We start from the raw sequence: 13535 nt of genomic DNA, 5'->3' as shown, positions 1-13535 counted from the left end.
GACAGAAATTCAAGAGATTTACATTGAAAACCTGACTATGTGAAATCCCTACCGTACCACAGAATGATTAAATTTTGCCTCGTCCACCCTGCGTTGCTCCGGGTGGAGCATGGAGATCAAACTTACGTCTTTATGAAGCAGCCCAACAGTTCTATGACCAACAGTTTCTATCAGGATAAATAATTTTTATCGACAGGCTTTATTTCCTGATTTGTTTCTCTCCCCATCGTTTTCCATGGGCTCGGTGTGGCGTAAATAAGACTTTGAACATTTTAAAAAGACACGCACATAGGCTCTGTGTGCCAAGTTGACTACCTCCTTTTTAAATTCTGCATTACAACATAGTTTTGAATTTTCTTTGGATACAATCATCAAGTCGCAATGGCCGAACCTGAATTAAATCGCCGTAAGTTAAATGGAAGAGGCAAGCATCACAAAGAGTGGGAGCAAATGTCAGGACGATACGAGTGATTGATACAAGCTTCGAAGAAAGGTGTGGAATATTCGTATTGTGTTGCTTTCAAAAAAGACATGAAAGTAGCTGCCTCCGTTTTCTATGATTTAAAGACGCATTTTGAAACAAAGAGCCACGCCAAAAACGTAGAAGTCTGGAAAACATATCAATCAATGGATGTTCATTTTGCTCCTAAAAAAGAACCGGAAGACTCCACAACAGCTGCCGAAGTGATGTTTTGCAATTTCATCGCAGAGCACAACGTACCTCCAACAGTTGCCGATCACTTCACAAGGCTTATGAAAAACATGTTTCCCAGTCACAAGGCTGCAAAGGTTTGTATTTTCTGTCCTTGTTAAATAGTCTGTTTGATATTTAAAATACACGCATCAATGCTTGATATTGTGGTTTGGTTTACAAAATAGAAATAACAACTACTTTTTTCCTCCCAAAACTATCTTTAATTACAAATTTAAGTTCAAAGTGTTATTAATGGATATTTTAGTTACGCTGATAACAATTGTTCCTGATTTTTTATTTGAAATAATTGTTTATAACTTGAGCTTAGTAAAAAAAAATTAGTCCCACATAAATTTGGACTAATTCACTTTATTAAAAATATGTTTAAGGAATTTGTCTGCAAGAGAACCAAGACGACCACGATAGTCAAAAACTGTCTCGCCCCTGCCTTCACTGAACTGGTCATTGAAATATGCAGAACACTGCCTTTCACCCTGATGATTGATGAAAGTAATGATCGTGACTGCACCAAAAGACTTGTTATCCTGCTACAGGTACTGGACAGGAGTTCTAAAGCAAAATACGGCACTGGGTGTACAGAGATTTCCAGAAACGTGGAAGGTATTTTCTGTCCTGCTGTGCCTCGCACACAGCAATGCAGATAGTGAGAGGGTATTCTCACTTGTGAGGAAAATCAACACAGAATACAGAAAGCATGTCAGAAGACACACTTGTTGCCTACTTGTAGGTGAAAATGAATTACTCTGGCAATTGCTGTAACCTTCCAGCCATCAAAAGATATGCTCATGTCAGTAAAGAAGGCAACAGTGGCATAAAATAGAGAACACTGTAGTATAATTAAGCAACACTTGTAATTTCATCATCAAGAATATGTACAGAATGATAGAACGAAACACATGTACAATATAACATGTTAAACTACATAAATAAACACGTTTTAAAAAAAATATGGTGTAAGATTGTTTTGTATTTTGTAAGGGAAAATACGACAGTTTGTAAGGGCATGGAGCCGTGGAGGTGGAGAAGTATGTCTTCTTTTCATTCTCTCTCTCTCTCTCTTTTTTTTACTCTCTTTCTCACTCTGTCTTTCTTGCCCCCTCCCTCTCTTTCTTTGATTTTTTTGGTTTGAACAAATTTATTGACACTAATAACAGAAAACAATCTTGACAATCTCAACAGCAATCAAGCACATTCACAATATTATATTTCAATATGACGTTTAACAGCAAACACAATGTGAGGTTTGAACAACCCTTCTCGAAAATCTTAATAGCAATCAAGCGTATTCACAATTTCGTTGTATAACATCTTTGTTAGTGTCAATAGATCCGTCCAGGCCAAAGTCTATTTTTTTTTGTTCTGAACAAATCCACCGACACCAACAGCAGCAAAACAAACACGACAATCTCAACAACCATCAAGCATAATCACAATTTTGTTATATCTGACAATATGACGTGACGATATGACATTTTAACACTTTTTCCTGACATTTTCAACATCAATTAATCAATTTCAGAGTTATTATCTTTTAACAGTAGTTAACCAAAGTGTAAAGGGCAAAACTATTGTGCAAGGGCATAGCTCTGCCATCCCACCCTCCCAAGCAGAATCCTCCAGTCCTCTTTGTGGGTCCTCTCCCTTCTTACTTCTACTTTCCACAACCAGGCCGTTGCTGCCGGGACCCCCACAGTGTAGCCCCGGTTCCCCACTCCGGGTGGGTGCAGACGATTCTTCTTTATGGCTGCGTCCTAGGCCCGCCGCTCACAGATTGTATGGTATCTACAGCCATTTGGAGCACAGCCACTGGGGGGATCTGCCTGCACCTCCATACCAGCAGGTTTCTAGAGGTCCAGATGGCGTCCTTGATGGCGGCGACAGTGAGCCAATCCCTGGCAAAGTCGTTCCGAGACCTCCTCGACCGACTCACCCCGTAAAGCACGTACTAGTCTGGCTTTTTTCTACCATGAGTGCCACAAGCTTAAATTAGTTTTGACACCCCTGCTCCAGAGAATCACCCGATAGTAATATTTGTGTTCAGCAGGTGGCAGCGTGTACAAAGCTTGTAGGTTTAAGGGCCAAGAGAGATGACGTGTCAAATAATAGAACGTTTCGGTTGGTGTTGAGCTCTGATGAAAATGACGTCACGCCAAGGAGACCATGGTTTAGCTATCGGCTAGAAAAGCACTGTGGATTGTCAACATGATAATAACTCGACAGGTATATGCTTTCAACTGTTGTATTGTGCGAATTGTGTTATAATAGTAACAATAGTCTGATGGACTTTTAGACAAGTCGAAAAGGTTATCAAGCTAGCTAATGAAAGGATCACCAAGCAGAACGTGTTGGATTTAACGTAATTTGCATAATTTCCTTTTTTGTAACACATATTTACAGGATCTCGTGCCAGTTCTTTTAGTGTGTTGTGTGCATTATACATTGGGTTGCCAACTATTTGAAAACAAAAGAAGGAATACCTGGACGCCATGATTCTTTCTTGGCGGTTATTGAAATGAAACTCATTAAGATGCATTTTTTGTTGAATAGAATATGAAATGAAATGAAATGATCTGCATTTATATAGCGCTTTTCAAGTCAAGACTTCCCAAAGCGCTTTACAGTGTGCTTCACATTTCCCAATAGCGGCCGTGCAGCCATGTAAGGCGCTAACCTGCATATTGGGGGTATTAGGGGTTCAGTGTCTTACCCAAGGACACTTCGACATGTAACACGGAGGAGCCGGGATTCGAACTGAGATCTCTAGGATGGCTTCAAGTTGCTACGTAACAATTATTAAATAAAGTAAGGCAGGGGCGTCAGGAGCTTCAAGTTGCTACGTAACAATTATTAAATAAAGTAAGGCAGGGGCGTAAACTGGCAACCCCCAAATTACACTCGAGCACCCCCAAAGATTACAGCATTTTAAAAACTATTTTCCTCAATCAAGGACTCATAGCCTAAAATATGAGGAAAAACGCCAGAGAAAAGAAAAGGAAAACAAAACAAAAATCTAAACCACCCAGTGTCAGAAACACTCCAAATACATGGTATTTCTAATTATTTATTTAATATTGCTGTAGTATTTTTTCTATAGTATTTATGTAGTAATATTTCTGTTACAGTATTTTTGTATCATAGTGTTACTGCAATAGTATTTTGTAGTTTTTTTTGTTGCAGACACACAAGGGACAATGGGCACCAAAAAAACATTTTTTTATTACTAGTACTAATATTATGTGATCACCAGTGTTGGGAATAACGCCGTTATAAATAACGTCGCTATGTAAGGTACTTTTTGTGTGTGTGTGTGTGTGTTGGGGGGGGGGGGGGGGGACGTTCGTGACGGGATGATCTAACGAATTATTTTTGCCATGCTGCTTTACTGTACGTACGGTCAAAAGCGCTGTTACTTTGGCTGCAGATTGCTAATACTGGCTCATCCCTCGCACACCCGACACCGTGTTCAGCGGCATGGTTTTCCACTATTCTCCGACTTGTTTATGTCACATCTTTTAGGATCATGTCGCCATTCAAAATAGCGACTACCATATAGTGACGAGCTATTAGTATTTACAGATCCGCTGAAAGAAAAGGCGGATGAGGGCTGATACACTGAAAATTTGAGCATCAGGAACTCGAGTCGTTCGCAAATGAAACGTCTCTATGAGCAGGCTCTTGAAAGTGAACCAAGGGAACTGGCTTCCACCAATCAACAGCTATTTCCCTCTGAAGCGCCCTTTTTCTCTTAAGATCGTCAATATGGACTTTTGGGGGATTCCGTGTTGTTGACTTTAAATCTGTTGTGCATAAAAACAGCTCAAATTGTTTTGCTATTTTTATTCTCTCTCTCAATCAAAAACACACATGCTTGATAGACCAACTAATGTTATGATAAATGCTAATGAATCAGTCCCTCCATTAACCTGCTCTCTCTAAACAAGTTAATGTCAAGGTTAAAAGTAAGAAACACACTCTGAGTCGGAGATTATTTTTGGGTAGCCCTTTCATTGGAGGCATAGCCCACCTGAGCTTTCCCCTAGATCCTCTTCCAAGTGCTGCTCAGAGAGAAAAGACTCCAATCTGATAACTACTATCCCATTTATTCAAAACACAGCCGTAAAACCACACATCTGATTGGCTTAAAGGTGATCACATGATTAAATTGAGCTATATATTGCTGGTCACTAGGTGGCCTGCGAGCACAATAAATTAACAGTAATTAAAGTGAAACTTTTGTGACATAAACGAACAATGAGCTACTGTAAAATCAAGGGAGTTTTTCAGGGGACGCAAGCTTGTGACCAGACTTCCCGGCACGAAAGTGAAAGACATCTTAATTATGAGTTAGAAGGCCTCAAGATGATACGATTGTTGTAAGAATTCAAACACCACCTGGATATAATCTTTGGCTTTGTTAAGGTACGTTTGAGGATAAAATCATGACACAAAGGCACATTCTGACTACAACTTTTTACATTATATTCTAAACACACACACACTTTTCTACCATGGCACGAACTTTTTAAAATTTCAATTTTATCAGCAGCTTTATTCTGGTCTAGAGTCTTTTGAGTCGGGAAATCTTTTGCCTCAGAGGCTGCGCCACCGATTGCTTATCCAATCTAAAGGCGCGGGGTGAGTAGCAAGGATGGAGGGGGAAGGGATGAGGGAGAGAGTCGGAGATAGGCTCAGCTGCATCTGAGCCTAAAAAATTGGCTCGTTGAATAAATAATCCTTCAAATTCCCAAATATCCGTGCCGATAATCTGCCCACCCGATTATCAGTCTACCTCTATTCACTATGTTAGGTGTGTAAGGCAATGCCACTAACTCCGTCTTCTCTTCTGAATATTTTGAAAAATCGCAGTGCACAAAATGTGTTTGGCTTAAAAAGTTAGCTTTAGTCCAGGTTTTTTTTTTTGTCTCTTTGTGGGTATAAATGTAAAGCGTCTAAACTTTTCTGTTTTTACATTCTTCAAAGCAGATGAATGGAGCCAGACATTCTGACATGTCAGCACCCAGGACCTTGCCCTTTATTGGACAATTACATCAGGAAGACTGGATCAGATGAGGAAGTCTTGCGAGGATCCTCCTTTGGCATCAGCGTTGTCAAAGTCAAGGCTGAAGCTCAAGTGCAACTTTCGAACACCACGTAGAACCTGCTGGCGAGCTTCCAATGCCCATTTCTAACGGGTTCTGCGACACCTCGAGAGAGGAAGAGGGCTTTGCTGATTTTGTCACGTTCACAGAACTTCCAGCCCACCCGTGGTGTTGCTGCATCGTTGGCACTACGACGAACTCGAGGGGTCTGAAGGAAGCACCAGACATAGTTATGGATTCTGAACCCAGATCCTCTCACCACCAACTTGATCTCAAAATTCAGGATTTGCCCACAATGTCCTCTGGCTCATCTGAACCCAACGGGTCCTCGCTAGCCTTCCCCGGGAAGAACACCGTTAATGATGATATTTTAGAGGACATGCGTTCTGATTCTCGTGGCTCTTGTTCTAACTCAAAGCTCTCCTTGCAATTCCCTACCCATGAATGTTGTGTGCCCAATGGTCTCTCGCAAAGTGAAAGCTTTGCAGACTTCTGCTCTGCAGCTACGCAGCATGATGGTGGTGAAAAGTGGGATGATTTTAAAAACAAGAGCACCGAACAAATAGGCAGTTTTAAGGTAATCCTGAGCGAAGGTTCTCAAAATCTAACAATCAATCAATCAAAATGTATTTATACAGCACTTTTCAGGCGATGAATTGCAACTGGAATTGCTGTATAAAACAATGTACGTTAAAAAAAATAAATCCCCTCATTTTTCTCACCCAACAACCCGGAATTTCAAACAGACAAAAACAATGTTTATCCTTAACATCCCAGGAAAATTTGCTTTTAATTCCAAACCAAGACATAACTAAAGTACATTTAATGCTGTTCTTAAACCATTACGAGAATATGGACAGTTTTGGTTTCTTTTAGGAGACAACACTAATAGGGTTGGCAGCAGACGGCAACATGAAGGATTTCCAGCAAGCTAACCACACCAGTGACTGGAGAGCAGTGCATTACAATAATCTAAACAAGATGATATAAAAGCACAAATCAGCACCTCTGTGTTTGAGACAAATATCGGTGGACCCTGGCTTTGTTCTTGATAAGATCAAACAATCTAGTCATATTTTTCACTTGTGGAATAACATCAGGCTCAGAGAAAAAAAACACCTAGGTCCTTAACACGTTTTGAAGGTCCAAAACCTTCCAGTTTTGGTAAATGATTCTCTAACAGCTCAGTAGCCTAGATGGTAAGGCGCCCGCTTTGAGACTGGGAGGTCGGTGGTTCGCGCCCCGGCCGAGTCATTCCTAAGACTTAAAAAGTGGTCGGCGGCGCCCTCTGTTGGCTGCGGCTGCATCGGCTCGCTACAACGGGTCAGGTGCAATCGACATTTCGTTCTGTGTACATTGTTACACAGAATGACAATACAAGGAAATTATTATTATTATTATTATTATTAACTTGTAAGAGCAACGTCTAAAACCTCTGTTCAAAGAGGTGGTTAAAACATGATTTATCTACTATTTTTCCGTCTGAATGCTGAATTTTGTGTTTGTAAAATACGAGTTATAAGACAAGAATTGATAAACTTGAGCTAAGAAATTTGCATTTATTTTTCATAACATGAGCTTCACCTATAGGGAGCTGACATGATTGTCTGCCATCGTGTTGTCAAAAAAGATCATAGTAGAAATCATAATAGTAAAGTCCTTGTCATGCTGATAGGAACTTCCTCTTAAAATACTATTTAATAATTATCAGAGACTTTGTGTATTATTAAGTGCCTCGTAGTAGTAAACAATACTTCATTTATTAAAGAAAAAAATGTTGATTTAAATATTAAGCAAAAATACATGAACTATCATATAAACCTGAATACACGTACGTCAAAACATTTGTATTTCTTTTACATAACATGAGCCTCACCTACAGGTACCCCACAAAACCATAAACCTCAAGGCTGGAAAAAAATATAAGAAAAATTGTATTTTTTGATTACTTTTGAGTCCCTGTAGTTTGTATTCTTCCCTGTGCCGTTAAGCATACGTTTTTGGTTACACAACACAGCTACTTCTAATAGTCAAACAATACACACTGCTCCTTATAAAAAACTAAAGATGCAAAGAACTATGATTTAGAAAGTAACAACTTTTTCATTAACTGTGTACTTTTTAAAAATTCTAAACCAACCTTTTACTGTAAACGCCATTCGTGTTTGTAAAAAATGGATATGGATTAGAGTGTGTTCGGTAAAATGTAACGCTTTAATGTTTCTGTAAAATTTGCCTAAAGTCCCAATTAAAGACATACCCAGTGTAAATTAATTGCTGTTCTTGAACAGTTGAGAGGATATAGAAAGTTTTGGTCTCTTTGGAAATGTATACGAAATAATCACTGCAACTACCTATTAACATTGTGTAATCTAAGTAGGAACACATAAATAGAAGGTTTTTATTCTTGCAGGAATTTATTTTGCTTTGCAATCACACGCCTTCAAAAAAGTGTAGCATTGCAGGTCAAAGTTGAATCTGAAAAACTAAACATTGTATTTTACATATTTTTCTAAGGATAGGTTTAGGGGCTTCCAAAAGTGATCATTTGGAGACGACCAGTTTATATCCCTAAAACCTTTGCAACCGTGTATTTTACTTCGGCCAATTCTTAGACATTGTGAAAGAGTTGTAAATGTTTGACTTCTCGTTCTAGAAGTCAATCCATTATTTTGCGCACTTGTGAGTGATAATTGCGCATACAAATGGATCCCTGGTTGCATTTATGTACATTTATTTTCGACTCTGATATGAATGCACCCCTGTAAAATGGCATGCATTTATGTTGGGAATTTTATTGGCTAACCAATGTGTCAATCATCATTTGAATTTAGTCACTATTGGCTGAAGGTTCTTGAAGCAAATAGGTCATATCCGTTTTCTTAATACAGGCATTCATAGGATATCGCGAAAACAAGCTTGCAGCTGGACAAGAGTGGTCACTCAAATGATCAGAGTCAGTGACTATATTGGAAATGATCTTGCCAGTTTTTTTTTCTTTTATAAGGAAATAATGGGGCAAAACGGACTGATTACAACAAGGAACATCAAACAATGCAGAAATGCCTTTAGGCAGATATTTTTTTTTATCTGTTGGCATTATCGTGTGTTGAATAGCCTACTTGTATACTTTTTCATGATATTTTACACGATTGGATTCACTGGACTGACATGAATGTAACCAGACCATTTTTGTTAAGAATCGTTTTGTGAGTGGAATATTACTGCACTTTCTGCATTTTATCTGCTTTTAGTTTTCGGGGATCTTGTTTCAGACTGATCGTGATGTTTCTGTGATTTGTACGTTTTGAAATGGTCATCATCATCTTGAATCCAAAGAGTTTAAGCTTTGGTATGAGTTATTATAGTTTCTGGTAACATTGCAAAGACATGTTCGTTCATCAACAGTCTGAGGGCCGGCCGGAGAGCTGGAAGAACGTTTAGTGCGTTTAAAAGCAAACCAAAAATCTAAGTATCCCTCAGGTAAAAAAAAAATGTTTCGTCACCTTTGTTATTGTGTTTTACTTGAAATTTGATAACCCTGCTCTGTGGACACTAACATTTTGCAATTTCTTTCCTCGTGCACTAGCTCCTCCGGGCGTCTTTTCCAGAAACAGAAGTCTTATCTGCAAGCAAAGAAAAAGAAGGGGTGCTGATCTTGGGTGCACTGCTCTATTCTCAAAATCATCCTGAATGCAAGGACAACGCAGTTGAGCGGTATGACAAAGAATAAACCTTGAGAAAAACATTGAATGTTCACATTTTTGCGAAAAAAATAGACTAAGATAGCGTTTACATTTCCATCTACCGTATTTTCACAACCATACGCGGTCTCAGTATTTGGTTCTATTTTTGTATTCATCAACACAGGGCGCAACACATGATAGGGTGTGGGTGCCCTCTGTTGCGGCCGCCTTACGACAACACAGACATGGATAATGCTGTGCGTATTTAAAAATACAACGTAAGTGAACTTAGTTTCGTTGTGGTTTATTTAGGTATTAATTACAAGGTAAAACACGCATAAAAAATAATTTTTAAAAATGATGGTGCAAAACAGAGTGTGGTGCTCATATTTTTTTTTTTTACTGGTAATCCATATCAAACAAAACTGTCAAAATCCTCGTCCTGTTCTGACCAAAACAGGTTCGCTAAATCTCCATCAAAAGGTTCACTTTCTTCGCTTTCAGAGTCCCTTTCAGACTCCATTTCTGAAAGCACAAACAACAGTCCCAACAGACACATTAGCACAAGAGTCGACCATCTATTCTTTTCATTATAATCTGCTGGAAGTTTCTGCGCTACTGTAGTCCTGGTGGAAAAATGACACTGTTGCATGAAACAAAAGCACAAAGACCTTTACATTACACACGGTGCACTGCACGATAGGGCACGCCACACAATTGGAAGACAATCTGACACTTTTATCTTTGCCTTATGGTCATGAAAATATGGTAAATGCGACTTGTTTGCGATCTCCAGGGAGTTTTCTGTATCTTCTGTGAGAAGGGCACAAGTCTCCCGTATGCACAAAGGAGAACATGTGACGTCACAAACAATGTGCCCAGTGTTTACAGGAGTGCACATGGATGCTAATAGCGGAGCGTATCGAGCAATTTTAAATGTATTGTGCTACCACAGGCTGAACAGAGTTGCCCCCCTCCAAATATTAAGTACCGTAAATTCCGGACTATAGAGCGCACCTGATTATAAGCCGCACCCACCACATTTCGGGGGGAAAACCGCTTTTGTACATACACAAGCCGCACCTGTATATTAGCCCCATGCGCCCACATTGAAATAACGCAATACAAACGTGAAATTAACCCATACCCAAGACAGTCCAAAAAACACAGCCGGTAAAATGAACGGAAAATGATACCAGTACTTAAGATTTAATGCAGACCTGCAGAGGCCGGGTGCCCGTTGAAAGTAATCCAAGGAAAAAAATGTGTATATTTCCAAAGGTAAGGGTGGGAAAAATATATATCCACTATTGTCGGCCGCGTCCACAAACACATCTCACCTTTACTCCACTTCCCATCAGCCCGCGTTTGCCCCGCCCCTTCTTTCTCATCTGCTCGTACAAAACCTATCAGAATAAGTTTCTAAAATAAATATATTACAAAAATATACAGTTGCAAATACTTATTATACATGGTTACACATATTTACAAAGAAAGACGGTACACCGAGAGAGTTTTCAAAGCTTTAATAATATTATAACTTTCATCCCAAACCGTGCCTGTGAAGGGTAGCAAAACGCTACTAGAAACACGCTCGCAACACAGTAATCAGCTCTTTCAAGAAAACATACCGTACTTATAATAAGCAATAAGCCTTAATCTTCCTCCTTATAACTGACGTCATCAAAGTCGTCTTCCTTAAGTATGGGAAAGAGATTTTGTCATATAGACATCGTCCCACACTCCCTCATTTAAAAACACGCTAGCATCATGCTCACAGAGTACAGTTTACGTGCGGTAGCTCTGTCTCCTTCTATATCGGACTGCTCGAATGCGTTTAGCTTGAAAATTGCGTCATGTGCCTTTCTTTTTGCAATTTGCACGATGAGGATATGTCTAAGCTAAATTAATTTGTGCACAAACTAAGAAGTTGCAGTCTAAATCTTACCTTATGTACTCGAGCGCCGCTGGCGGCCGCTAGAAAAATTACATAAATTGGCCGTATTACTGAATAAGCCGCAGGGTTGAAAGTTTGGGAAAAAAGTAGTGGCTTATAGTCCGGAATTTACGGTAAATAAGAAAGCTCAATTTCCCTCCACTGAATGCTTTATGGGTTTATGTCCGCCATGGTTTTTGAATTCTACGCTTCCTCCCATCTCTCAATGACGTGCAGGTCGCATAAATGCGTTTTGACCGTTCAGGCAGAAGTCGCATTCCAAAAGATCGCATAAGTATTGGATAAAGACCACATATTAAAGTGGCCTCGGTCTTGTGCGAAAAAAGCTGATATTTTCTGTTCAGACGGATTCCAACAGATGGGATACAGGTCAAATCATTGCAAAAAAATCAACCTAGCCTAAGTGTGTACAAGTTAATGTTTCATTAGAATTTGTGGGTAACTTTGAACAGACAGCTAGTAAATGGTGTCCTGAATAATCAGACTTCTTTTTTAGTTATTGTTTATCCGAACAATGACTTCAACCATTACATATAAAAGTCCTGTTGGTTTATTAATGAAACAGATAAATTCTAAACTAAGAACAATTCAGACAAGAGTACATAATTTTGTACTAAACATTAATAAAAACAAAAACAGTTACTACATGTAGTGTCATATGAGGCGCAACTGATTTTAAAGCACACTTTCAACTTTCTGGCCAATTTTGGGTCTTTAAGTGTGCTTTATAGTCCTTTTTTCATTTCATTGTAATTGCTGTTTTTTTACAGGGCTGTGCCAGGTTTCTGCCTTGCCCATCTGGATTCACACTGCACTGCAGGCCTCAGGTTCCAGTGGGGCTCTTCCCACGCCAACAAGAATCTGCTCAGGTGTCTTGGCGTGGTCTCGGGGAATATGGTACGTTAATTTAATTTGTTCAAAACTTCCTATGTAGGTCATAACAGGTTTTGTTTTCTTTTGGATACCAGAAGCTGAACAAAGACTGTTATCCAGGTTCTACAGTAACATCAGCTGAGGCTGAAATACACACTCAAAGGCCTATTACCTGAATGCAAGTATGAGGTCGTAATGATATTTGATAAGTGGAGGCCAATGCCATCTTAATCGTTTTTTTTTTCATCCTAGCGGAGCAGGCCAGGTCTTTGCAATTTTCAGATGGTCCTGCTTCTCTCAGAAGTTTCTGTACTTCACTCAAGGTTAGAAAGTTGTCATGAGAACACTACTCTGTTGAAAACGACAAGTATATTTATATTAAAAAAGGTGCAGACTGTGTAAGTAGTTCTTGTTAATAACTTAAACATGTTCGTTCTATCTAAATTTGTCTTTCCTTTTAATGTACAATTCCTGTGTACTGTAAAATTAAATGCACAATCATGTCAGTGTTTGGTTAACAACATATTGTTGGTTTAAATATTACAGCCATCCTCCCCTCATAATATAATGTGCCTTTTATATACCAGCAGAACTATATGGATGTACCTATGGATTTATTTGTTTTATTATAAGGCTTCAGGTTTACTGATAAAATCACATTGACATGCATGGCAATAAAAGATGTACAATGCAAATATGTTACACCTGAAATAAATTTAATGAAACTTGTGAACTGTTTTTACTTCATTTCTGGCACCTTATGCAGTTTAAAACGCTGTTGAAGTTTGGTCCATTTACCGTAGCATGTATTTAAGCCAAAACGCTGTTTTATTTTTTTAGATTTTCCACCACCTAAACTGGTACTTTCTTTCTTGAAATCAAATAATGTGATTTATTCTATGCATTCACGCTTTGTGTTATTAATTTTTATTTTTTTAAATTTATTTAGTCTTTTCATTTAATTTTTTTAATAGGAGCTGTATTGAAGTCTTAACTTTTTTACTCACTACCCCCATCTGGTGGCTTGTGTCAACATTTCAGTCTCTGTCAGCCTATACAGGACTGTCTCAGAAAATTAGAATATTGTGATAAAGTTCTTTATTTTCTATAATGCAATTAAAAAAACAAAAATGTCATACATTCTGGATTCATTACACATCAACTGAACTATTTCAAGCCTTTTATTATTTGAATATTGCTGATTT

At 38.7% G+C, this 13535-nt stretch overlaps 2 protein-coding genes across 2 annotated transcripts in view; one reads left to right on the top strand and one right to left on the bottom strand.

Annotated features, from left to right (window-relative positions):
• The window catches only part of spred2b (sprouty related EVH1 domain containing 2b), a 161519-nt gene that overhangs the window by 19610 nt on the left and 128374 nt on the right, over positions 1–13535 (bottom strand). The gene's annotated exons all lie outside the window — the stretch shown is intronic.
• Positions 2359–13063, top strand: LOC148353467 (uncharacterized). The gene is given in 8 exon segments (XM_088351267.1): positions 2359–2935; positions 5696–5836; positions 5838–5865; positions 5867–6391; positions 9404–9531; positions 12228–12354; positions 12426–12512; positions 12583–13063. Coding segments are annotated over 6 exon segments (1023 nt in total). The 5' UTR covers positions 2359–2935; positions 5696–5702; the 3' UTR covers positions 12507–12512; positions 12583–13063.

This window comes from Urocampus carinirostris, chromosome 13 (assembly GCF_059441175.1).
Source record: "Urocampus carinirostris isolate Australia breed hairy pipefish chromosome 13, RoL_Ucar_1.0, whole genome shotgun sequence".
Taxonomy (NCBI): Eukaryota; Metazoa; Chordata; class Actinopteri; order Syngnathiformes; family Syngnathidae; genus Urocampus; species Urocampus carinirostris.
Note: the sequence above shows the minus strand (reverse complement) of the source record. Positions and strands in the feature narration are given on the sequence as shown.